The sequence below is a fragment of the Hyperolius riggenbachi genome, chromosome 4, assembly GCF_040937935.1.
Source record: "Hyperolius riggenbachi isolate aHypRig1 chromosome 4, aHypRig1.pri, whole genome shotgun sequence".
NCBI classification, from domain to species: Eukaryota; Metazoa; Chordata; class Amphibia; order Anura; family Hyperoliidae; genus Hyperolius; species Hyperolius riggenbachi.
Window position 1 is genome coordinate 131,560,928 of NC_090649.1, and position 27,208 is coordinate 131,588,135.

The 27,208-nt window shown below is 42.9% G+C and overlaps 1 protein-coding gene across 4 annotated transcripts in view; it reads right to left on the reverse strand.

The window, feature by feature from the left end:
- The window catches only part of YEATS2 (YEATS domain containing 2), a 78,375-nt gene extending 55,008 nt beyond the window's left edge, over nucleotides 1-23,367 (reverse strand). For all 4 annotated transcript variants that reach the window (XM_068280706.1, XM_068280703.1, XM_068280705.1 and 1 more), the window contains exons 1-10: nucleotides 23,250-23,367; nucleotides 22,172-22,298; nucleotides 18,474-18,571; nucleotides 14,724-14,816; nucleotides 14,412-14,627; nucleotides 12,791-12,900; nucleotides 9,591-9,752; nucleotides 7,883-7,994; nucleotides 5,543-5,587; nucleotides 3,398-3,539 (exon numbers count right to left, since the gene is read on the reverse strand). In XM_068280706.1, coding sequence (XP_068136807.1) covers nucleotides 3,398-3,539; nucleotides 5,543-5,587; nucleotides 7,883-7,994; nucleotides 9,591-9,752; nucleotides 12,791-12,900; nucleotides 14,412-14,627; nucleotides 14,724-14,816; nucleotides 18,474-18,571; nucleotides 22,172-22,271 — 1,078 coding nt within the window. In that variant the 5' untranslated portion in view covers nucleotides 22,272-22,298; nucleotides 23,250-23,367. The remainder of the gene's footprint in view (nucleotides 1-3,397; nucleotides 3,540-5,542; nucleotides 5,588-7,882; nucleotides 7,995-9,590; nucleotides 9,753-12,790; nucleotides 12,901-14,411; nucleotides 14,628-14,723; nucleotides 14,817-18,473; nucleotides 18,572-22,171; nucleotides 22,299-23,249) is intronic.
- Nucleotides 23,368-27,208: the final 3,841 nt, after the last annotated feature.

Sequence of the window (27,208 nt, forward strand, 5' to 3'; positions counted from 1 at the left end):
GTATGTATGTATGTATGTATGTATGTAAGTAATAGTACATCGAATACACATTGTACATGTATCCGTAATAACCATAAAGCATATTCAGTTGCCATGGCCACCTGACAAACCATTCTATTTTCATGTGAACATTGCTTTACTTCACTTTACATTTCCTTCAGTAAATCACCTCCCAAAAATGCAACATATTAAAAGATCTTACACTAAGAGAAATATGGAATCTGCAGTTAGTGACCTCCTCTTGAAAATACCAGTTTTCTGGCTGTCAAGCAGCTTCTACAGAAGGGGTCCCCAAGCGGTTTGAGTCAAGGGCCGGCTCAACATACTTCAGACTGCTGGGGGGCCGGAGTATACATAAAATGATGTAGATGTCTTTGCGGGCCAGACAAATAAGCATACCCAGGTGACAACCTGCAGTCCAACTGGACAGCAGTGTCACCCGACGTGGACTTTGATTGAAAACCAGCGAATTACTGTTTTCTGGCTTCCATGTGGATGGGTGATGCCAGCACTGCTATTCTATATGCCAGTGATGGCTAACCTTGGCAATCCAGCTGTGGTGGAACTACCCATGGAAGTCCCATGAGGCATAGCAGTACTCTGAAAGCTCTTAGCATAACTCAGAGAGGCAGAGGCATGCTGGGATTTGTAGTTTTGTCAAAGCTGGAGTGCCAAGGTTAGCCATCACTGCTATATGTGGACCACCAATATTTAAGAATGTAGCTAACCACATCTAGAAGTAATACATTTTGTGTGTGGGGGGCCGGTAAAAAAAAGCCTCAGGGGGCCACATTCGGCCCGCAGGCCTTAGTTTGAGGACCACTGTTCTACAGCTTCAATCATTTCTGAGTTATTGACATTGAACATGAAAACAGCCAACAGGCCAGATTCTGTAAATCCTGGGTCACCAACACAGCCTGTGAACAAGTATTGTTAGAGACATAGGTCAGAAAGTGCAGCCACATATTTCTCGCAGTACAAGTATCTTTTCAAGAATAACTACGTGGTACAGTTCCCTGTGTGCAAAGCTGGGAGGAAAATACAGTTAATTTAAGGATCCACAAATGGGTTAACACACAATTCTCAAAAATACAATGCCAGTGGCCAGTACTAAATTAAAGAGCACCATTAGTAATTTAATAATAAAGAAACAAGCTTACATAGGCATTTGGGAAAAGTGTAAGCAAAGACATGCCCTTGGTACCTTGGTATGTCCATATCTTCGTTATATTATTTCTGGCCATTATCACCTGCGCAGTGCCTGTCCCTCCTTTCTCTCCTAGAGATTTTTGTTATTGTTTATTATTATTTAGGATGTCAGCACAGGTGGAGTTTTTGCTGGTGAATATTTTACTGTTGGGCAGGCACACGGGCCCGTTTTATTGAGTGCTGGATAGATAGCCAATATTTTCTCTCTTTTTCTAGCACTTAGAAAACACACCTAAAAGAAACACTAATGTTTTCTGGCTTTTTGAATTGTGAAAGTTGTTATGTTGTCGAAAGTTAGATACCACAATAGGAGGAAATGTACAAAATTAAAAATTAGTGGTGAAAGAAACGGGTTCTTCAGTGAAGAACTGTTAACAGGGTTAAGTAGCTAAAAGCAGCATGAAATCTACAATATGAAGCTGCAAACACCTGTGGGTTCTGACGCATCTTCGGAGTTCCATATAGCATAATCCTAGACACACCTCCCTGCCCACATCATACATTAACATTATTACCTGAGTATTGATGTATAGACAGAGGCATTGTCATAGGGGGCAAATTTAGTGTCAAACAGTTAAGTCAAGGGACCATCAATTTCAAATGTTTCTAAGGAAAAAACTATGGAGAAGCATGTACTGTATATACTCACATACAAGCCTAATTTTTCAGCACAAAATATGTGCAAAAAAATTAGCCCCTTGGCTTATATGCGAGTCAGTGAAGCAGAACGGATGATGAAGAAGATTTTTATTACTGGAGGAGAAGCATAAGGATCATGCACTAGTGAACCTGCTCTTGCCAGCTGGCTCCCTGCTGTTTTCATGCCCAGATCTCCTGTAAAATGGTGTGCAGAGTGCATTACTCTAGAATACCTGTGTTCCGTGGCTTGCGGAGCAAAGCGTGCAAGCAACGTGTCAGAGGTGCAATGATTGGGGATTCTTTCTGTGTGGCAATCGCTGTGTCTCATATGTATAACGCCATCTAGTGGCATCTTGAGACACAGCTGTATCATCCTTGGGGCACATCTGGCTGTGGGGAGGGGGGCTATACTGAGGAGGGGGTTATGCGTGAGTCAATCACTTTTTCCTGGTTTCTGAGGGAAAAGTGGGTACCTCGGCTTGTACGCGGGCCGGCTTATATAAGAGTATATACGGTAATTGATTGGTAAGCTGGTCATGATCATGTGACCACATAACATTTGCTTCCTGTTTGAGCCTACATATAAGAAGTGACATGCAATTAAGCTTGTGACCAGCCACTTTGTGTTAGACGAATCTGTGATTATTTTGGTCACCGATCTGATGGGGGTCTCTCATCCCCTCCTAACCAATTTTTATTGTATTCCTCCAAACTAGGAGGCCTACAGCTCTTCCTCCTTCCATAGTAAAGTATACACTGCCCAGCAGAGAGCCAAGTGTGCATATACAGGATTCACTGTGCAGACTGGACATCCGATTTTGTTAGCATCTGACTAATGTCTGAAGTCTGCATTCAACTAGTGATTTTTTTAACACATAACAGAAGCTCTTTAAAATTAAATATTTCCATATTAAAGACTTACAGCTCAATTATTGTTTAATAACCTGATGCTCATTCCTGCGGAATTTTAATTTTCCGCATTTCCGATCGTAAATCTGCAATTCTGATCGGAATTTGGAAAACCGATTTACCGTGACTCGGTAATTTTGGCCCAATCACAGAACTCAGAAGCATTGGGCCAATAAGAGAATGCAGAAATTTCTGCAACATTTTAATTTTAGACTAATCACAAGACTGATTTTCCAGGGTTTTCAAAAAAATGTTATTTCATTTTTTGCATTCTCTGATGCAAAAAACTGATTAATGAAACATTACTCGTGAAAAAACAGAAAATCGGAATTCCCGAGGAATAAGAAATGGGAGTTTCCAACCATCGCTAGTCAAATTCCTCCATAGTGGAATATTTGGATGAAGCTTGTGCCTCCTAGTGGGGAAAATACATACTGCAGTGTCCTGTGAAGATATACTGTACTGTAAGCTGCAACAGAAATTACTTATTTGTAAATTCTCCCTAATCTTATAGCTGGTCTATAAAGAAAACACAGCACCGCACTACAAGCATAAACAAAGATTTCTGTCATTTTCTTTCTTTTACAAAATACTGTTCAGGAAGATTCAGGAAACATAATAAACATTGACTTATATTTACCCTTTTCTGTTAATTCCTGGCTTCCTCTGTGTGGAGTCGATGTTTTAACAAGCGATCCTTCAGACAGACTAGACTCATTAGAGGATTGTGAGAACAAATAGTCCTCTCCCAGGGAATGCCTGAGAAGCTCCACTTCCACAACCTGCAGTATACAGGGAACATTTCATTCATTATTCTCACTTACAACGCAATTCCTCTTCTGTTCCAAAAAATTGCCATAAACCTATCAGTGCTGCACAAGCTATTCAATAAGAGTATCACAGTGCACTTCTTTGCTAGCCTGGAATCACACAGTAAAGTATGACAAGAAAAATCACATCTTGCTGCTATTGAATAGCGAGTGAGTCATTTGTAGTCACCCTTATGCTGGCCACTAACTGTCCAATTTCTAGTGAAAAATCGTTAGAGCGATCAGAAATTCTGATTAGATTGGTTGTAAATCTCCATTGGTGGACACAATCGATTATGAACGAGTGAAAAAAATGTCGCCCGAATGAATTTTCGTCGAACGAAAATGTGGATTTTCTTGGTGGTCGTGATAGATAGGAAGCAATGATTGGTTAGTTGATGGTGTAAGTGAACGATTTTCCGTCCGATCAGAATTTCTGATCACTCCAACGATTTTTCGCTAGAAATTGGACTGTTAGTGGCCAGCTTTATTGTTCATTGTTTGGCAACTGGATTAATCCGGTTAGACTACACAAGAGGAGCACCTCAACTGGGGAGAAAAAGGAAGTTGACTCTTACTTACCTCATACTTCTTTTAGCCCCCGTAGTCTTTAAAGCCCTTCAGAGTCCTCCCAGTGCCCTGCTAAAATCTCAGACCCCAATGGATTAGTATTCCGGCGCATGCGCTATCCTACCATGCCCCTCCTCAATCCCGCTCCCATAGCATTCTGTGCAAGCATGGTTACATATCTTTACAAACTGTGCATGTACAAAATGCCCCTGCCTATGGGAACACCATGGAGGAGGCACACAGCTGACAGCCGGGACAGCACAGCATGCAGCCCCATCCAGGCTCTTTGCCGCCGGGTCACTTTGGTGCAGGGTGAATCGAATGATGGCTCACCCTGCTGCCGGTGAAATTCTGGCCTGCATTCATTACAATTCCCCCTCCGAGTTGAAGTAACTTGAAGGGAGAAGTAATTTGGGGTCCGGCAATTGCTGGGTCCCTGAAGTACCCATGAACAGGCCGGGGACTATATTATTAATGCTATAGCCCTGCCACACTCAGGCTCTACACTGCCCGCCTCGTGCTGAGACACCCTGAGTGGAGACAGGCTTGTGCTCTCCAGCTGTTTGTGTGTAGTTACTTTTCAGGTGAACCAGTCTTGAGAGCACCTGCTCCAATACATTTACATTTTTTGACATTGGCCTCAATTCACTAAGATCATGCTGGAGATAATAAGGCAAGAGAAAACTTACCTCCACACAGTAAGAGAGTTATCTTATCTCTTCATTCCTTAAGTTACCTCCTCTGTAGTTATTTTCACACGCAGTTAATAAACAGCCTGTCTAACTCTGGAGTTATTTTAAGGATTGAAGAGTTAACTTAAAGACAGAGGAGTTAACTTTAGGTTTGCCTAGGGTAAAATGTTTCCTGAATACGACATGCCTCATCACCATGGTGATCACTCTAGAAACGTTATTAAAGACAGGAGATGAACTTAGTGAATTGAGGCCATGTGGTTTAATATGGTGCACCAGAAGTGGCTCTCAGCCTTTGTCTTTGAGACTTCTAGTTTTCCATAACTGAGTTAGTTGCATTCAGCTCTTCTGTCAGGGTCAGGCAGGAGTAATAATAAGAGTCACACAGCAAATAGTACATCAAAATGTTATGCTGGGAAAACACTATGACATTTTTTGGGGGGCAGATAGATGGCTCGATAGGTAGGTTCTGACAGGTCCGATCTGATTTTGATCGTTTTTCTGATGGATTTTCTCAAAGAAGTGAATAGAAATCGATTGGAAAAAACGAAAGTAAATCTGCTGAAAAACCTCATGGTGTAATCCCAGCATTAGGTGATAATGGAAACAATTCTAACAATAATAGGCTGTTAGATTTTAACCCGACCACATGAAAAGCTCTGACTTGAGCAGAAAAAAAAAAAAAAAGACATTTGAAGAAATGTAAAATGATACCGTTTCTGCGCCCAGCGTCTGCAGTCCAGTGTAAGTTCTGTCCAGCTACAAAACAACAAACCAAATACATTAGGAACAGTTCACAAAATGTGTACTATATTTGTCTTTCTTCTATACAATGATGTGATAAAGGGGAGTGGCAAATGATTTTTCACACATCTATATAAAAACAGCACAAGGAGGAAATCACCCCTAAAATACTATGCAAACCTGAGGTGGACAAATTAACATGGAGTTCAAGAGCCAGTCTGTAATCTAGGAGCCAGGGGAAATTTGTAAACAAAAAAAACAAACAAAAAAACAAAAAAAACAAAAACAAAAAAACACACCTCTATTGTCAACACAGCCACATCGGCAACATTACTGCATTCTACTATAAGTCACTATAGTGCCCAGAGATGGATGTAATGGGGCCCTAGGCAAGGTAGTAGATTTGAAGCCCTCTTGTGGTCCTTTTGGTAAGGTGGAGAGAGGTCAGAGAAGGTGGTAGGTAGCCCCCCCCCCCGACACCCAATAAGCCCCAAGTACCTGCCTAAGTTGCCGGTGGATGATCCTGCTCTGATAGTGCCTCCTGAAGGAGCCCTGGCTACCTGCTCCTAGAACTTGTCTAGTCCTGTGTGAGCCCATTCCAAACTGATTCCAATAAATTAATTCATGCACCATATATAAATACAAGAGAAAGATGCTGGTCTTTGCTAAAACCCACAATTCATTTGTCACAGTGCTGATTGCGTCTGAAGGCTCTTTCACATTACACAAAGTGTTCCAGAGCGTTACGTTGTACCGCATCTGGGAGTTTTTAATCGTCCAGCGCCTCCGTCTTCCCATCAGTTGTATTAGAACTAGCGTCGCACCGCAACTTCCCAACGCATGCACGAAATCGGGTTTGTGCACGAGTTATGTAATGTAAAAGAGGCCTAATGGCGCATTCATGCATTGGGTTAAAGTGGACCCAAATTAAAAATACAAGATTTCAGAAATAAAATCTATTTTATAAATTATAATAATAAACGGCAGCCTTGTTTCAGCTGCATAATGACAAATATAAAATATTTTACATTAATTGGAGGAACCCCTTCCTTCCTTTCATATTTCCGGGACAGAATCCGGCAGACTGGTGGAGATAAAAAACAAAAACAAAACACAGGCTGCTACTGATGATGTCACAGGGGAGGTGATCTCAGCTTGTGTGAGATTTCACATAGACGACGTCCCTGTGAGGGAGGGTAGCTGATGATAAACACACCCATAATCTAAAACCTCCTACTAAGCTCAGATGTAATGGCTGCCACCTGTATAACCCTAGTTAAGAAAAGACAAGGGTGAAAAGCATGCACTGAAATACTCAAAGGCTTGAAGGAGTGTTTATTTATCTTTGTATGAGTCAGAGTGGTGCAACAAAATATTTTGAATTAAAAAATTTTTTTTGGTTTGGGTCCGTTTTAAAGAGAATCTGTATTGTTAAAATCGCACAAAAGTAACATACCAGTGCGTTAGGGGACATCTCCTACCCTCTGTCACAATTTCGCCGCTCCCCGCCGCATCAAAAGTAGTCAAAAAACGTTTTAAAAAGTTTGTTTATAAACAAACAAAATGGCCACCAAAACAGGAAGTAGGTTGATGTACAGTATGTCCACACATAGAAAATACATCCATACACAAGCAGGCTGTATACAGCCTTCCTTTTGAATCTCAAGAGATCATTTGTGTATTTACCTTCTGTCCCCCTGCAGCTCTCATCCACTAAATACTAGTGACAGGCTGATCGTTTCTTCCTGCAGACAGCTCTGCCCGGTCTGGAATTCCTCAGTATGTGTCAGCCAGCTCCTTTCACAGCCTAACAGAGGAGGACTTTTATCCAGCTCTCTTCTCTCACTGATATCAAAGATGCTGCTGGCTTATGTAAATAACACACACACAGGAGTGTGCATAGAGGGGCCTGGAGAGGGGTATGGATAACAGATCAGCACGGAAGAGTTGGCAGCCTTCCAGACACAGGGTGACAAGTCCGACAGGGGAAAGATACATTGATTTATTACAGAGACGGTGATAGTAGAAAGTGCTGCAGTAAGCCAGAGCACATTAGAATAAGTTTAGGAACTTGTAGGATGGTAGAAAAAAGGATGAAATTTTTGTTACAGAGTCTCTTTAACAAAGAAGTTCAGCCTAAAGCACAAGTCTCCTGAGATCCCAGGTACAGCCACATGCTGCAATGCCCATGGAGCTCAAGCAAGGATCTGTTATATTACAAGCCCTGTAAGCTGATTACTTTTGTGCTCAGCGGGGTCTTTTGTGCTAGAAATATATTTTATTACTAAAATGTATGATCCAAATCTGTACCTTCAGATTGTGTATGATATCTATCCGCTTGTTCTGGCTGTCTTTGAAATGGATTTGGACTCTTACAGGAAATTCACCCCATCCTCTTCTGGTTAAGTGGAAAGGAGGCTCCCTAAAAACAAACAAACCCACTCAGCTAAAAACAGAATATTTAAACAAAAACATACGGAACAAACATTCCAAAATAATGTAAATAGAGCAACCTCAACTAATAATTTTCCTATGTGAAAAATGAACAACTAAACAGCACAGCCAACTCTGACTCACCTTGATTGGTCTAAAGCTGGCAATAAGCTTCCAACTCTTGCTTGCAGATGGTAGGCCAGAGGTCTGCCTACCAGGTGCAAACTAGCCCATATAGATTGCAAAGCAACATTTGCAGAAACTGTGCAGTGCTGAAAACAGGGCCTCCTTGCCCCATGTCAGCTGACCGGCTTCTGCAGAAGGTGTACTGATGTAGTAATGAATGAAATGTATTCATTTGCTGCTGGAGGATGCTGCCATAGAAACAAGCTGCTAACTAAAACAGTGGCAGAAAAAAAAAAAAAAAAAAAAAAAGCATTCAGATATGGAGTTAGTAGAGTTGGCACTGTACAGTCAGCCCTAATGTACACATGGATAAGTGCATTGGTGCTGCAAAGCTCAATGTCAATTTGGCTGACTCTGCTGCAAAAAAGATCTTTTCATTTGCTCATCACTGAAACATTTGTCTTAAATGAAAAAAATCTAAATGTCCAGAATATATATATATATATATTCTGGACATTTAGATTTTTTTCATTTAAGACAAATGTTTCAGTGATGAGCAAATGAAAAGATCTTTTTTTGCAGCAGAGTCAGCCAAATTGACATTGAGCTTTGCAGCACCAATGCACTTATCCATGTGTACATTAGGGCTGACTGTACAGTGCCAACTCTACTAACTCCATATCTGAATGCTGGTATGCAAAAAAACTACTGAGTAATACTATAAAGACGAAGCAGGTACTTATTGTTTGTAAATAATTAGTTTCTAATGAATGCAAGACTAGACTAGACTATTGATTATACTTGCCTATAGTGTACAAAAATGTCTATCATTTTAAAGAGCTATACTTCTTATATTTTCATAAAAGATTCCTTCTCATAAAAGTAGTTGTTGCTGAGAATTTTGCATTTGTTCTTGAGCTTGTTCTCCTAACAAAGGCAAAATTAAAGTGGTCTGAAACTCAACATTTCTTCTTTGCTCTAAAAGTTTTACAGCATAAGATCTACTACCACAAAAAAAAAATGTAGCAGGGCAGAATTCAAACAGTTAAATAGCACTTTGTTCCTTCAGTGGGAAGCTCCTTGCTTCAGTGAGCAGCTTCTGACCGCATCCGAAGATGTGATAACATCTTTTGTTCACCTTTCTTTGTCTGCTACAGTTAGTATACATTCCTAGCTGTGCTGGCAATGAGCTTTCTCTGCTGTAAAAGCAGAAAGAGCTGAGAATTGATCACTAGAATTAATATATAACTACAGCAGCTATGCAAGAAAATGCAATGGCAGCTTTCAGAGCAGATAAACTGTACTTTGGAAACTTGTAATTTGTAGACAGACCCTATTACTTTTGCACAAGAGCAAATATGGTAACTGTATGGATAATGAAAAGCAGGAAAACACTTTTTTTATTGAATATTATGTTAGAGTTTTATCCCACTTTAAGCAGAGTAAAGACTGGACTCACCTGACTTCCACAAGATCATTAGGCTTGTAGCTTGGATGCAAGAAGAACCAAACTTTTTTCACAAAGTGGTGAATGCTTGGTTCCTTTCTAGAGCCCCGCACATAGACCATCCACTTGTGGGTAGACTGATCATTCTCTTCTCGCTTGTCAGGGGGAATGTACCTTAGATCACAAAAGAATTAAAATATTGCCATTTGAAGCACATACAGTATTCACACATTAATTGCTAAATACAATGGCTTTCATTCAGTTTACATGCAAAGATGTGTTTAAACTCTGGGTTTGGATCTGGTAGTCCTGCAAAGCAGCACAATTGATATTTTACACTTTTAACGTAACAAAGAGGGCGTCATCTATTCAGTTATGGACTACATGAAAGACTTGGATCATCCAGGTAATTTAAACCATAAGGGAACCCATAGAATAAAGATGCTAAATAATAATACATCTGTAAACATTCTACTGGTTACTGAAGATATAATGCAATCTCCTGGATGTCTAGTTTCATATTCACCAGCAGAGCTGGTGAGATGCCTGTTGGTCAAACAATTTTGCCATGTCTTTTCAGGCAACCACTGTCCGTTAATAAAAAACAAGTATTTGCGTAGTACAAAAGCATTGTCTGCGTGTGGCAATGATAAAGATCAAATGATATATGAATTAGGCAGTTAATAAGCTTGTCTCTGGCCAGAGATTCATTAAGCTAGTCAAAACTACATTCACCCGCGCATGCACCCAACCCGTCTGTGCCAGCTGTTGCCCAGTACTCTGATGAAACAGTATTAGGGCCAGTGCACACCTAAAAGTGCTAGCGTAATCGCAAACGCTCAGTGGTTTTTGAAGGGGTTTTTCAAGACGATTCTAGGCATGTGCCTAGCAATTCTCTACTCATACCTAGCAATTTTTGGAGCGTTTTGTGTAGCATTTTTTTTGTTATGTACAGTACAGCTGCTACCGTACTGGTTTTGTAACAAACAAAAAAACTTGGAAAATCTCTCTCTGATCTAACGTTTTCAGACATCAGCAGCAATGCTGCAGGACCAGTGTTTGTTTTTCGGGGGAAAAATAAAAATCACAGCGCTCTGGTGTGATCCATCCCATTCAAATATGTTAGCCAATCACTTTTTAAAGCAATAGCATTTTTAAAAGCGCTCAGAAACGCTCTTGGTGTGCACTAGCCCTTACTGGCATATCTCTGATCTGACATGATCTGATCCACAGACAACAGACACGTGCTTCAGTTCACAGAAATGCAAGTGAAGGTGGCCATTCTTAAGTCGACTTGGCTGTTGATTGACCATTCAATTCAACTCGTCATGCCTGATCGGCGATCTGACAACTTTGGTCCAAAATTGGTTCGTATGGAACATATCTCTCTCCAATCAGAGAGAGTACTGTATCTTGGTCAATTGTCCGTCAAAATCAATTGATGAATGGGCACCTTTGCTCCCAGCTAATGTATTGTCACGGACGATTGCGGGGACGCAGGCGCGTCCTGGAACCGCCCGTGAAGAAAAGCGATCGCACTCGATTCTCTGCGTCGATTGCGCTTCAAATCGATAGAATCTGGATTTATTGTGTAGGAGGTCTGCAGTCCCTTCTTAGCAGAGGAATAGCATCACCTTAACTGCAGGATGGCTCTTTTGATATGCTAATGAGCCTGGGCCCAGAGAGTCCCTGGCTTCAAGCTGTGCTGATGGCCCATCCATCAGGTATAAGGTGACAAGCAGCTGGCAGGAAGACTGGCCCTGTGACTGCTGATCAAGCCAGAGGTGTAAACTCAAAGTTGTCTAAGCAGATTTCACATTCAGATGTTAATTGAAGGAGCCAACAGGGCCTTTTCATAGACAAGAAGCAGACACAGCTGGACTCCAGTCAGGCTGACTCCGGCCTTAGCAGGAAGAAATGAATGTACAATATAATCTTTTGCCCATTTACAGAATACAATAAATAGGGTGGTTATGAGAGCGGTATCATTGGATCCGTAGGGTCATGCTGGATCTCTTGATACCAGTCGAGAGGGGCCCGGGGCCCCTACCACCCAGGTATGAATCTACTCAGGACCCTGATCTGATGCACTAGCCATGTCAGGTATCATATTAATCTGTATTTTCCTCCAAGTATGAAGCTGTTACCCCCCTAAATGTAACGTGTATGGTTCAGGAGTTACAGCAATTCATAAGTTTAGCTCTAAAATCTCTCAGAGGGAATGAACTGTCATTTGCTGGTAGCTCAGAGGGGGCTGGCATTGCCACACCCCCAAACCAGCTTCATCAAAAGCACAGAGCCAGCAGGCGGGCTGTGTCCTCCACACTGAAACATCTTGCACTCATCAGATGCCAGCTTGAGGATATGCTGGCATCCACCTGGTCTGAACTCTGAACTCTGGACTTTGAAACCAAGGACTTTATGATTCTTCCCACAATAAGGACATCTTTCCAGGAATTAAGTATTTTTTCTCCCTTCTTTTATTTTTCATACTGGCTATTACTGTTTTCATAATTGTTGATTTTCATAATTGTCTGTATATATTAATTATTTATATTGCGTGAATAAACGACTTTCTCCAAGTCATTCACTTTCCGCTACCCTGCTTATCAGCACACACAGAAATGATCCCGGGTCTCTGAAGATACGCTACTGTTTGTTTGTTGTTGGCTAGACAGAATATCGTGTGTTTAACCGTTTTATTCGCAGGATTAGTCAGTCAGTTAGTGGGCCCCACGGTCCCATAGTAACCGCGGTGGTGGCAGTTTACTCTGAACCAGTAGGTGACGTTGTAATCACCCGTGTCTCACAGGCTCCCTTCTGAGTTGTCTGCGGCTAATTCTTAACGGTTCCTGCGCATTGACTGCGACCAGAGTTCGCACGATCTGTGCGCTGGCACCAATTAGAAGGCTAAGTGCGGTCAGCCACGAGGGCTCTTGTGACATGTATGTATACAGGTTACTAGTTGAAGGTAAAGGCAATGTAAATGCTATGCTAACACTGCCTTATCGGATATCTTCAAGGGAACCAAAAAGGCTGACTTAGCACTATTTATGGCTTAAGTTCACTTATATTGGAGACTAGAAATAACTGGAATCAGTTGATGGCCAGTAAAAAGTTGGCAATACAGATAGAAAGTTTAGAAATATTTGACTGCAGCCGCATCCACATCTTTACAAATAAAAACACTAGTTACTAATCAGTTTACATACTTTGAGACATTTCCAACCACCAGGGTCTTCTTCACAAAGCGTCTGGAAGAGTCTTCAGACCGTGTAATTCCTGATGTTTGGCTGTCTAGGTTTTCAGTCGACACCGAATCCTAAACAGTCAGTTAAAAAGTAAAAACAAAACTTGAAATGCTTCATCAAACACACACAAAAAGCCAATTAATTTTTTTTCCACATCTACTGCAGATTATCTCCTTCACAGCACTTCATTACAGTTTACACAAAATACGAGGAAAAGCCCAACTTGCACCATTGGAGATGAGATATTTTCTTATTCTAAAACGTTCAACTAAAAAAAAAAAAAAAAAAAAAAAAAAAAAAAAAAAAAAATACTAAAGAAAGAAAAAAATGAACATGTACAAAGGAGGAGCAGATATCAGAACAATTCTATACAGTACTGACAATTACAAGCATAGCCGCTTCATAAATAGCATACTATAGCTCTTTTGAATAAAACCTGAAGGTAAAAGTAATATATAGAGACTGCTACAGTAGATTCCAGGTTAGGTTGTTGTTGTATTGTATTGTATGAATGATCTCCCTGTAACACTTTCTGAATTGCAATATATATGCAGGACCGTGTGCTGACAGCAGTGCCACCCTACTGACTGCAGGTTTGCTGCAGAAGGCCGATATAGCAAACTGGCATAATAAATGTGCATTTTAAATGGCGACATAACATTGCTTTAGGCCCTTTCACATTACTTGCATTTCAATGTCCTTTTCCAAATGCAATGTCCCTGCCAGGATAGTGTGAGGCTGGTTTTACACCTGGCCATTGCGTTGCTCCACCCCCATCGTAATGCACAAAATGGGCAGTCATAACTCTGGGGAAGAGTGCGCCAATAGGGCCATATGCATAGCACCCCCTCACACACACACGTGACGTGCTCCCTATTGGACATGAAGAAATATTAGGTACCCGTGGGGAAGGGGGGGGGGGGGGTTGGGCTGCTGGGGTAGGGTTAGGCGCCACCAGGGGCTGCTGGGGAAGGTTAGGCACTAACAACAGAGAGTTCTGTTTCAGAGTAGGGAGAGGTTAAGTCATCATAATATAATAGCTGTAATTTATACAGATATTTTACTAAATGAATGAAGTAGTATCATACAGGTAAATTAACCGATATTTTATCAGTTTTACTGGTCCTTATTTTACTAGACTTAAAGGGAACCTTAACTCTTTAAAAAAAAAAAAACAAAGTGTTTCACTTACCTGGGGCATCTACCATCCCCCTGCAGCCATCCTGTGCCCTCGTAGTCATGGCTCCTCCGGTCCCCCGCTGCCAGCTAGTTCCGTTTTTGCCAAGTCGGAGGGCCGCCACGCGGTACGCATTCCCGCTGGTCCAGGAAGCTATCACTGACATTAACACATACATTTTTACATGTTAACTCTGGCAGATGACCCTTTTTTTTTTTTTTTTTTTTTTTTTTTTTTTAGAGTTAAGGTTCCCTTTAAAAATAGAGGTTACAGTGGGAAACGATAGAGGCGCCCATATTACTAAATTACAAGTTGAATATGGTTTATATCAGGCGCCCTTATTATATACACGCTCTAGGAGTGCTACTTTTCAGTAGAGACTATTCCTATTGTCAGGAAACATACCTTTCCTGGCCGTCCATCTGGAGTTCCTTTGTGTCTGCTTTTATGACTGTCTTTATCCAGCAGCTCACTGTGGGTGCAGACGGAGTCCGTCTCGGAATTATTAGCAGATGGGGTGTCGGATCGGTGGTTGGAGGGAGATGAAGCTCTTGAAGGGGATTCTAGAAACCTCTTGATTGAAGGATGATTGAGAACTGTAGGATCACACGAAGCTGTGCTCTAAACAAATAAGATTTACAAACAGAAAAAAAAATAAATCTTGTAATAACCTTCTACCTATAAAAATAAAATGTAGACAAAAAAAAAAAAAAATACCTCATGGCCTTTGCTGAACCCTGCAGAAGCATAATAGTTGGCCACAATGTAGGCCCGGAGTTTATCCATCATACGCCTAGCTTCATTCAAGCGCTGGTTAAACAAACAAAAAAAACACCCATAAATACTAGGAAAGGTTTGAGCTATAACACCATAGGGCAATGCTTAATGGCGCAAAGAACATCAATGTCTATACCTTCAAGGAAAGACAGCGACAATGTTACAAACTAATACAAAAATAATTCCATCTCATTATCACATGCCAACCACACACATAAACCAATCACATTATATTGATACTGCAGAACCAGTGCTAGTAAGAAGAGTGCAACCGACAAATAATCAGAAAAATTGCACATTCATTGTGAAATTTTTCTGACAATATTAGGTAATTGAACACACATCAATAAATCATCCACTGAAATCTGCTGCTGTGGCTTCCTGGACGCAACCAAAGATGACACTGTCGCAAGGAAAATTATATTAGTGCCCCTTCAAGCAGATCTGAACTCTTGTACAGCATACAATGAAAAGTCTGTATTGCACATAGTTGCTGAAGAAATTCACTGCTCTGTATTTGTTCAGCCAGATCAAAGGGGCTAATTAGTTCTCATACAGCGAGGCTTAACCATTTCAGTACTCCCTGCAAAGTGAAACCACTTTTTTTTTTAGGACTTCCATAAACTGTAATGAAGAAATTGTTTTCCACTAAAGGTTATTAGGCTGTGGTTTATCTTTTAGTGCAGAGAGGAAGTTCTGAGTTTAGTTCCGCTTTACTGGGACAACCTTTTGTTGATACTGCTGAAAATACATACAGTTCTCCCTACCTTGTATATCCTGTACAGGTAACACAGGTGTGGGTTGGCAGCAAGCCAGTGCCTATTCTGCAGTATTATTTTATTTATTAATGTCCTAATATTATGGGGACATTTATAAACACATTTTACAGCAACTGGTTTGCTTTTTTTTTTTTAATCTTTGCACTAACTCATACATGTCAAGCTCGGGCCCGCGGTCCAAAGCTGGCCCTCAGAGCCATTAAAATTTGCCCCCCAAGTTGTTTCCCCTTATTGCATTATATTTGGCCCACTATAGACCACCAGGGAAGCTATATTGGAGGTGAAGGCCTAGATCACCAGGGAAAGCATAGGGGAGGGAGAAACCACTAAACACCAGAGAACTGTATAGGGGAGGGTGGGGACCACTAGACACCAGAGAACTGTATAGGGGAGGGTGGGGACCACTAGACACCAGAGAACTGTATAGGGGAGGGTGGGGACTACTAGACACCAGAGAACTGTATAGGGGAGGGTGGGGACCACTAGACACCAGAGAACTGTATAGGGGAGGGTGGGGACTACTAGACACCAGAGAACTGTATAGGGGAGGGTGGGGACCACTAGACACCAGAGAACTGTATAGGGGAGGGTGGGGACCGCTAGACACCAGAGAACTGTATAGGGGAGGGTGGGGACCACTAGACACCAGAGAACTGTATAGGGGTTGGAGGGGAGCCATTAGACACCAGAGAACTTTATAAGGGAGGAAGGTGGCCAGTAGACATTGAGGTTGGCCTGGGACTTGGTCCCAATGTTCAATTTCAGCCAACTTTGTATTTGAGTTTGACAAATCTGCACTAACTTAACATTAAAATTCTTGCAAACAGACGTAAATACTGGAATTCCAATTTAAACATAAACCTGAATACTATATCCAACTTTTTTTTTATTAACAGTAAAATCATTTCTGCATCTTCTACCCTTCTGTAGCCTAAAAGTACACAGTTTTATTTCCCTCCTGCGAGTTTTGAGGGGGCCCACAATGAATTCCAAACATTCTCAGAATACCTGCCGATGCTGAAATGTGAGGAGGACATATAACGTAAAATACAGCAACAGAACAGTCATTCTAACCATCATACTACTAACATGACTGAACACAAAAATAAAAAGACGTTCCTCCCTGCTCCTCTATGGTTGCTTGAAATAAGAGTAGCCTTAGTAAAAGAAGTGTATGCATAGATATACAATGTTGTAAATATCTTAGGTTCCTGGGAGAAAATGATTGTGAATTTTGCTCTTGGATGAGAAGAAATAACTTGAAGCGACCTCATTTCAAAAAGTCAATACTCTAATTCACAGTTCTTTCAGTAGAGGATTTTTATGGCTATTCAAACTATAAAATGCAGGGGTAGCCATGCGTTAAAGCAACACATGGACATAAGCAACACATGGACATAATTCACGCCACACGCTGACACAAATACAGCAAATACAGAGACGAGGAAAATACATAAAATAAATACAAATGTATACATATTCTAGGGCTTCTTCCAGCCCCATGCGCATGGATCACTCCCACGCCGCCTTCCTCAGTCTTCTCCAGCTACCGGAGCTAGAAAAAGCAGAGGACGGCGGTATGGGAGTGGTCTGCGGGCATGGGGCTGGACGAAGCCCCAGGTATGTATAAAACTTTTTAATTAAGTCTCTGGTACACTTCTTGCTGACTGCTCCACGCCAACTGGCGTGAGCAGTGCAGCAGCCCCAGGACAGCTGGGAATGGGCTTTCTAGGAGAGCACGCGCTTGGAGACTGTTAGACAGCGAAACCGCTGGAAAGCTGTGGAGCACGTCAAAGTACAGATTGCTCCAGGGCACGGTTTCTGAACTCTGTCCTCAAGTAATAATCCCAACATTTGTATAGCGCTTTTCTCCTGTCGGACTCAAAGTGCTAAAGAGCTGTAGGCACTAGGGCGCGCTCAATAGGTCACCCTGCAGTGTTAGGGAATCTTGTCCAATGATTCCTCACTGAATAGGTACTAACTCTAGCCAGGATTCAAACCCTGGTCTCCCATGTCCAAGGAATTCCCCTTAACCAGTACATTATCCAACCAACTAGTACACTACCCAGCCAACAATACATGTTTTGTGGAAATCCAGAGGCAGTAAATGAGCTCTGCTGAAACACTAATTACATCACCTGTGGATGTTTGTGGTGTTCTTTTTTGTTTTTTTAGTGTGCAAAACACACAATGTTGGGAGTAATTGAGGACTGAGTTCAGAAACCCTGCTCTAGGGCAATGGGCAGCAAAGTTCACTTTTATACAGGGTTTGTTTTATTTTTTAACACTGTATTTAAAAGTAATATTTTCTATTTTCATTTCAGTGCCCCTTTAACCTCCCTGGCGTTCCGATTACCGCGGGAGGGTTTTTTTTTTTTACCTAATTTTTTTTGCATGTAGCTAGCCTAGCGCTAGCTACATGATTCCCCCCTCCCACCCTTCCGATCGCCACTGGAGTTCATACCCATCAGGAAATCCTGTTCTGAACAGGATTTCCTGTAGGGCTTCCTCCGTCGCCATGGCGACGATCGGACTGATGTCATTGACGTCAGGGGGAGTCCCGATCCACCCCATAGCGCAGCCTGGCGGTAATTGGCCAGGCTGCGCAAGGGGTCTGTGGGGGGGGGCCCTCTTTCGCGGTGGGTAGCGGCGGATCGACGGCGATTGGGAAAACACGCAGCTAGCAAAGTGCTCGTCCGTAACGCCCAGGTGGTTTTTAAGGGCATAAAGAAGTTCATAGCTCCACCCACTACCTGAAGCGATGGATTAGGGAGTTTTACTTTTCTTTTGGGGTGGGGGGCAGTGACAACTGTTAAATGTAAATATTGTACTTTGCGCTGTACAGAAGACAGATCTCGGTCATTGGTTACATGTGCAGAACAGACTTCACACACCAAACTGTTCCTTTTACCTGGTCTATAACTTCTATCTCATGTTCTTTATTCTTCACTTCAACAGCAAACTGCTCCTTAACAACGGTTTCAATCTTTGAGATGGCAGCATCACGAGCTACAGAGGAGTGAAAAGGAAAAACAAATATTAAGAAATCATTGATGGCTTTCACTAGTACTCAGTGTTGCTGTTTTTATGTTCTATTTAAATCAACAACAAATATACAAAAATGTCCAACTGAATGGCTGAGTTGTGTGGCAGCTCAATGTGTACTGGTGACTGTTAAGCCTGTAGTCATTATTCCATGCAAATAACCCAGCAAGTTCCAATAACCTTTGCCTAATATTTTTTTCCTTTTTTCAGACCAAGACATACCCAAGTAAAGGTGCCCACGTATCAATTTTCCCAGCAGATTTTGGCCTTAAACCAATAGAAAGTATGTATTGAACCAATGGAAGATTTCGGATGGTCCGGGTGGGGTAAGAGTGGCGGTCAATCCAGCAGCCAAAGCAATGAGCGCTGCAGTCCAATCATCTATGTGTAATGCGTAGTAAGAATAGATTCCACTCTGAATCTATTCTGATCAGAGAGGAAAATAGAACCAAAAAAAAAAAACACAAAAAAAAAAAAACACACACATACATACAGACTAGTTCTACTTACATAACAGATGGATTGCACTGTCCACGTTATGATTCCTGTGAATTTTATAAAGGAAAAGCAGAGGATACTATTCTTGACAATTTCCATCTTGGTTACCTGTGAATGAAGCTAATCCTGACATTTCCTCCCTCATTCTTTTTTTCTCCTCTTGCTAATTGCGTATTCGTTACCCACCCCCCTCCCAGACTCTCCAGACGCTCTCACTGAGGTCTATACTAGGAAGTGCACTGTCTTATGTCATTAAAATGAGGGGAAATAAAGGGAAGAGGAGGAATATATTATAGATAAAGACAGTCCCCCAGCATGCAACTGTTTGGCAATGGCAATTAAAGGGCCAGTGCTCCTAAGGTTTGTGATAACTCCAAACCATAACACCAGAAAAGGTTTTGAACTTTTAAAAATGAACCTCCCTTTAAGCTGTGGAGGAAGGGGGCAGCTGTAAATTCACTTACCTACACCAGTCTCCATCTTGCAGGTGTCACAGCTGCTCTTCAAAGTTGCTGTGAGCAAAGTGCGTACCCGATCTCTGGTGTATGCCAGGAGATGTGGTGTTCCTGGCCCGGCTGCATGCCAGGAGATGAGCGTGCCTTACTCATCTCCTGGCATGCATCAGAGACCGGGAACACACTCTGCCCACTGCAACTTTGAAGAGTGGCCGTGACAGCTGCAAGATGGATGCCTTTGTGGAGACGGGGCTATGGAGTAGGTAAGTTAATTTACACGCATGCGGATAGTGGACTAATTGGGCGCCACCATAGCCAATATAAAATAGCGGCCTTTGCGCGCCAGAGCGGAAATTTGGGTGCCCAATATTTTGCGGATGCTGATACAGCGCCCGCTATATATTGGGCACTCAAGTGCTGCTATTTTGTATTGGTGCCTATGGCGGCGCCCATTTAGTCCACTTGCTACATTGCACTTTTCTGCTCTGCTCCCCCGTGCCTCTCTTCCTGTATCGGAGTTCCCCCTCCCCGCAGAGTCTAGTCCCCGCAGCACACCACAGGCAGCCGCCTCCATCCCTCCATCTGTCAGCCTCACTGGTAACTGCTTGCTGAGCACACAGCTCAACTGCCCCTGGAAAAGAGGTCTTATAATAAACCAGTGCTTTTATCTATGCAAATGAGGCAGTTCTTTCCTAAAAAGCACATAAAAGCAAAAACACTGCCATTGCAGTTCACCTTCTCTGACTGCACAGGTAATGCATTGGTTTATTAACACTTGCAATGAAAAGAATAAAAAAAGGAAAGCAGGCCAGTTATAAGTGTACTGGTTAAGGGCTCTGCCTTTGACATGGGAGACCAGGGTTTAAATCCTGGCTAGGGTCAGTACCTATTCAGTAAGAAGTCCTTGGGTAAGACTTCCTAACACTGCAGGGTGGCCCCTTGAGCGCCACCTTTGTGGGTACATCTCTTGAGCGCTTGGAGTCCAACAGGGGAAAAGTGATAGTAGGATTGGTACTATATTGCTCCCATTGATCTCATGTCATTTCAAGTGCACTTTACACAGACTTAGACAAACAGTAAAACTTTGAGATTTTACGCCTGGCCTGTGCGTTTGTGGGGCAATGCCCTGTCCCCATCGCACTGCAATGCACAAAATGCCTAACCTATGACCTCTGGCAGAGTGCACTGACAGGGTCATGCATAGCACCGCCCCCGTCTCACTCAGTGACATACTCCCTGCTGGAGTCACTGGCATTCCCAGGTCTACCCGTTGTATTCTTGCCGTTCTGCACATGCACCACCAACAACGTTTGAAATTCCTACATCACCCATTGACTTAGAGTACGTCCACCGCTCTTGCCTTGCTGTGGAAGTCCGACAGTAACTTGCTGTTGACTTTGCGGTGGCTCGGCGACCGAACACTTCTGGCGCAACACGACGCCGTAAGTGTGCCAAGTCCCATTGCCTTGCGTTACCCTGCGGTAAAAAAAGGGTAACACCTGGCAAATGTAAAAGGGGCATCAATCATGAAGCCATTTGAGGCTTTTGCTGGCTGAAAGGATTATTCATGATAGTATTTGTGACTAGTGATTGTCATGTCTAGGAAGACTCCTGGAGAAATATGTGATTTGTTTGATCAGCTGATGCATTTGCAAAGCTCTGATTTGCTGGGATTACATCCTGCTTTAGCACATGATCATGACTAGCAAATCAGACATATCTATCACCTGACCAAACTGATCACATGCTTTTCCATGAGTTCTAGACAAGACCATCACAATTCGTGACCATGCATGCTGGTTATAGTAACCTGCTCAACGTCCCTATTTATTCTTTAACTGCTGTAAAGCTTCCTGCATATCTAAATATCAATACAGCACCGTGGTCACGTGACACGTGCCAATAATGAATAAGAAGGAAGGCTGGAGCTGGGAATATTATGACTGGAGAGGACAAAGAGGAGGTACAGCTGAAACTCTCTCACCCCTCTAGCCAAGCCAGCACACCCTCCTGAGTCTTCTCTCCCCGAGCATGAAGATGCAAGGGAACTCTGGTTGTGAGAGCCTGATCCAGGCCTTTGTACCACACACTGTTAATGGATGAAAAATACTAACAATTCTGTAAAAAATATATTAACAAGCTGATAAAGCCTTCCTTGATAGGCAGCTGGTATTTGTACAATGACCACATGTAACATAACCGAACTGCCGTTTCTACAGCCCATGCAACAATATGGAAGATTATTTATGTTCCAAAACGCCCAATCTTGAGAGCTGACCATGTACATGCATTGGGCACCAGTAATATATCAACAGGTTCAACCTACAGAGGAACTGACCAGATCTTTTATGCCTGGTACACACCATGCAATTTCCCATTATGTAGACAGGTTAAATCGATTATTTCTGACAGGCTCGATCTGATATCAGAACGTTTTTCTGATCAATTTTGTATAGAAGTGATCGGAAAATCGACCAGAAAGACAATCGGAAATCAAATTGGACCTGTTGTAAATAATAGATTCAACCCATCTATCTGACGGGAAATTGCATGGTGTACCAGGCATTACTAAGGTCATTTATTCTGCTTGAAATTTAAAATCAGTATGTACCTGATGTTTCAATGGCTTTGTGTCTTTTGTTCTGATGAACGATAGATATGTCTTCATAATCTGGATCCTTGTCTTCAAGGGTTCTTTTTGTGCCAGACATTTTGCTTCTATGGAATTTAACTATTAGCTGAAAAGTAAAATAAAAGAATTACATTAACAGCAGAGAAACAAAATTAGTCATCAACTAACCACAACTAGGTTTTAAGCAACTGAAAACGCAATAGGGTTAATAAGGCAGTGCAAAGTACTTGAGACTTGCATGATCGATCATTCACTGTTTTAGTATCTGGATGTTATTGTTAACTAATCATTTTGGTCAAAAATTAAGTGTCAGTATAGGAGTCCTGTAGTATTATTAATGCTGTTAGTGATCAGCCTGGTTCAATTACTAATGAAAGACCTGCACTAATCTACTTTAGGGGACCCAGCAGGAAACCTTTTAGAAAAATTCTGCTAACATGATTGGATGGACAGCACCCTCTGGAACTGCTAGGTTGTGGTAAACTACGCCCACAGTATTCCGCCAATCACAACACTTCATGCAGTAGAGGGTGCTGTGATTGGAAAACTGCTCCCTATGAAGTTTCCTGCTGGGTCCGCTTGTACCACAAAGTAGACTAGTGCTAAAAGACCCCTATTGTCCCTCCTGCGAAGTGCCTGTCGCTCATCATCCTCTCACCACAGAACAGGCAGCTTCCCAGAATGCCCAGTAGCATGCCTGTGCAGTGATCATTCCTAAACTTATTACCTGGGAGAAAAAAAACACAATGATTTTGGGCAACACCTGTGAAATGTCTGCACAGGCACACAAGCTTTACATACAACAACTAGGAGAAGTTCACATTTCAGCAATACTCAGAAAGTATAACCATGCTGTTTGCTGCACTGTTTCTGCAGCTCAGATCACTCTGCACGTTGTAAAGATCTGCCCTAAACTGTAAAATAAGTATAATGCTGGGTACTCTCTAGAGCACTCTGTTTACCGCTAGCAGACAAGCGGTTAATAATAACCAGCAGCACCCTGCTCAAAACAGTCTGCTTGTCCCTCCAAGGGTTAAATCACTGCAGTGTGGCTCACCCGGCATAGGACAGGGATATGGCCCTCGCGTGGGAGATCACGTGATCACAGATCAGCCTGAGGTCTGGCCTCTGCCTCTTTGTGTATATTACACCGCGCAGCCGCTGTGTTCTACGTTCGGCGTGCAGCCTCTACAAGCCAGGATTGCCGAACTCATTGATCCCTGATGGCTCAGGATATATACGTCACTCGTCGTGGGACCTACAAACAGACATTTTGAAACCTGGCAAATAAATCAGGACTAATGTGTATTTGTTTTAATATACACAGTTATGGTCGTGTCACCAGCTATCCTTCGGAGGAGTTCTCAGCTGAGACTCTACAGTAGTTTTATACTCCAACTTTTGAGGGGGGGCATTTTGGGGGGCAACCGATTAACTCAGTTGTATGTTTTTAGGATGTGGAATGAAGGTGAGGAAATTGGAGGACCAGGAAGAAACTCACGCAAACACGGTTGGGGGGCATACAAACTCCATGCAGATTGTGCCCTGGCTTAGATATGAAGCTGGGACCATTCACTCCACTGTGCAGTATTTGAACAAAAGTTGTGAGCTTACAGCTGCCAAGGTGACACATGAAATGCACCAAAGGGCTGCATATAGAGGAGAGGGGCTGAACACGGAAAGGGACAGCACTGGTGTGTGTTTTTGCATGAACCTAAACTGAGAAGGATATGGATTTTTCCTTTTAAAATAATACCAGTTGCCTGACTCTCCTGCTGATCCTGTGTCTCTAATAATTTTAGCCACAGCCCCTCAACGGCCTAGTGCACACCAAAACCGCTAGCAGATCCACAAAACGCTAGCGGTTTTGGGTTCGGATGAGTGAGTTTAGTCCCAGTGCACACCGGGCGGATCTTGATGCGATCCGCCGGGTGTTCACCGGCCGCATCAGCATCCGCGTGGCTAATGTATCTCTATGGGCTGGTGCACACCGGCGGTTTTAAGCAAACCACAAACGTGCAGCAAGAGGCACGTTTGCGGCTTGCTAAAATCCTCAAATCGCCGGTATGCACCAGCCCATAGAGATACATTAGCCATGCGGATTTTCAGGCGGATTCGGCCGGCGGATCCGCGCGGTGTGCACTGGGCCAACAAGCATGCAGATCAGGTGGTCTGACTGAAGTCAGACTGGATTAGCTGCATGCTTGTTTCAGGTGTGTGATTCAGCCACTACTGCAGCAAAGAGATCAACAGGACTGCCAGGCAACTGGTATTGTTTAAAAGGAAACATCCATATCCCTCTCAGTTAAGGTTCCCTTTAAAGGGACTCAGAGCTGTAAAATGACAAAGATTTTATACATACCTCGGGCTTCCTCCAGCCCAATCCGCTCTGATCGCTCCCACACTGCCGTCCTTTTCTGCCTGCAGCTTCGGGAATCGGCTGACGTCAGTCGTGGCCAGCTACGCAGGAGAAGTGCGGCAAGAGAGGTACATAGAGGGCGCACTTCTCTTACGCCAGACTGGCTCCGACTGACGGAAGTGCAGGGACCATGTTCCTGAAGCTGCTTGCAGCGGAGGTCGGCGGCGTGGGAGAGATCAGAGTGGATGGGGCTGGAGAAAGCCCCAGGTATGTATAAAATCTTTGTCATTTTACAGCTCTGGTACACTTTAAAGGATACATCCGGCAATCTAAAAAATAAAAGTTTCACTCACCTGGGGCTTCTTCCATCCCCTAGAGGTCTGTTAGGACTCACGGTGCAGTTCCGCTCTGAGCCAGACCTTTGCCCTCCCCTCCGTAAGATCACAACTCGCGTCTGGATCTGGATCTTCTGCATGGGCGCGCCTCTTGTGATCACACTCCAATCACCGGGAGTGTTCTGCACTTGCGCAGTTCAATTCTCTGAACTGCACAGGACAGAGCACTCCCGGCGATGGGAGCACGGACTAACATCTGGAACACTTTTACAGAGTATTTAGTCTTGTCACTAACTGTTCCTCAGAGGGGCACCCACGCATATACGTATCAACTTCTCTGAACAATTTCTGACCAATTCAATCACTTTGACTGATCTTCCAGACATCTATTGCTCTAAAAATTCACTTTTTGTGCAGCTAATTAATGTAACATGTTGGAAAATCTCTGTATGAGAGAAATTAGGCAGGGGTGATGGGGTGTTCGACAGCATTCCACTGTATTAAGCAGTACAATGTTTGCAGTTCAATTCACGCTTGCCAGATTTCTGCCTAAATCTGTTAAAATTGAGGTTGCTGTATAGGGTAGGAGTTGATCACTGTCAGATTGAATTCCAATCAGAGATCCATTGGTTTGGCATAGCAGGCCATAATCATCTCATGTATAGCTAGCTTTAAGCCTGGTACATACATCCATTTAATCGGCCAATTTTATCACATCTATGTAGTATGAGAGCTTACAGTGGTTTGCAAAAGTATTCGGCCCCCTTGAAGTTTTCCACATTGTGTCACATTACTGCCACAAACATGAATCAATTTTCATTGGAATTCCATGTGAAAGACCAATACAAAATGGTGTACACGTGAGAAGTGGAACAAAAATCATACATAATTCCAAACCTTTTTTACAAATCAATAACTGCAAAGTGGGGTGTGCGTAATTATTCATCCCCCTGAGTCAATACTTTGTAGAATCACCTTTTGCTGCAATTACAGCTGCCAGTCTTTTAGGGTATGTCTCTACCAGCTTTGCACATCTAGAGACTGAAATCCTTGCCCATTCTTCTTTGCAAAACAGATCCAGCTCAGTCAGATTAGATGAACAGTGTTTGTGAACAGCAGTTTTCAGATCTTGCCACAGATTCTCGATTGGATTTAGATCTGGACTTTGACTGGCCATTCTAACACATGGACATGTTTTGTTTTAAAACATTCCATTGTTGCCCCGGCTTTATGTTTAGAGTCATTGTCCTGCTGGAAGTTGAACATCCACCCCAGTCTCAAGTCTTTTGCAGACTCCAAGAGGTTTTCTTCTAAGATTGCCCTGTATTTGGCTCCATCCATCTTTCCATCAACTCTGACCAGCTTCCCTGACCCTGCTGAAGAGAAGCACCCCCAGAGCATGATGCTGCCACTGCCATATTTGACAGTGGGGATGGTGTGTTCAGAGTGATGTGCAGTGTTAGTTTTCCGCCACACATAGCATTTGCATTTTGGCCAAAAAGTTCCATTTTGGTATCATCTGACCAGAGCACCTTCTTCCACATGTTTGCTGTGTCCCCCACATGGCTTGTGGCAAACTGCAAATGGGACTTCGTATGCTTTTCTGTTAACAAGGGCTTTCTTCTTGCCAGTCTTCCATAAAGGCCAACTTTGTGCAGTGCACAACTAATAGTTGTCCTATGGACAGATTCCCCCACCTGAGCTGTAGATCTCTGCAGCTCGTCCAGAGTCACCATGGGCCTCTTCACTGCACTTCTGATCAGCGCTCAGAGCACCTTCTTCCACATGTTTGCTGTGTCCCCCACATGGCTTGTGGCAAACTGCAAATGGGACTTCGTATGCTTTTCTGTTAACAAGGGCTTTCTTCTTGCCAGTCTTCCATAAAGGCCAACTTTGTGCAGTGCACAACTAATAGTTGTCCTATGGACAGATTCCCCCACCTGAGCTGTAGATCTCTGCAGCTCGTCCAGAGTCACCATGGGCCTCTTCACTGCACTTCTGATCAGCGCTCTCCTTGTTCGGCCTGTGAGTTTGTGTGGACGGCCTTGTCTTGGTAGGTTTACAGTTGTGCCATACTCCTTCCATTTCTGAATGATCGCTTGAACAGTGCTCCGTGGGATGTTCAAGGCTTTGGAAATCTTTTTGTAGCCTAAGCCTGCTTTAAATTTCACAATAATTTTATCCCTGACCTCTCTGGTGTGTTCTTTGGACTTCATGGTGTTGCTGCTCCCGTGATTCTCTTAGACAACCTCTTGAGGCCATCGCAGAGCAGCTGTATTTGTACTGACATTAGATTACACACAGGTGCACTCTATTTAGTCA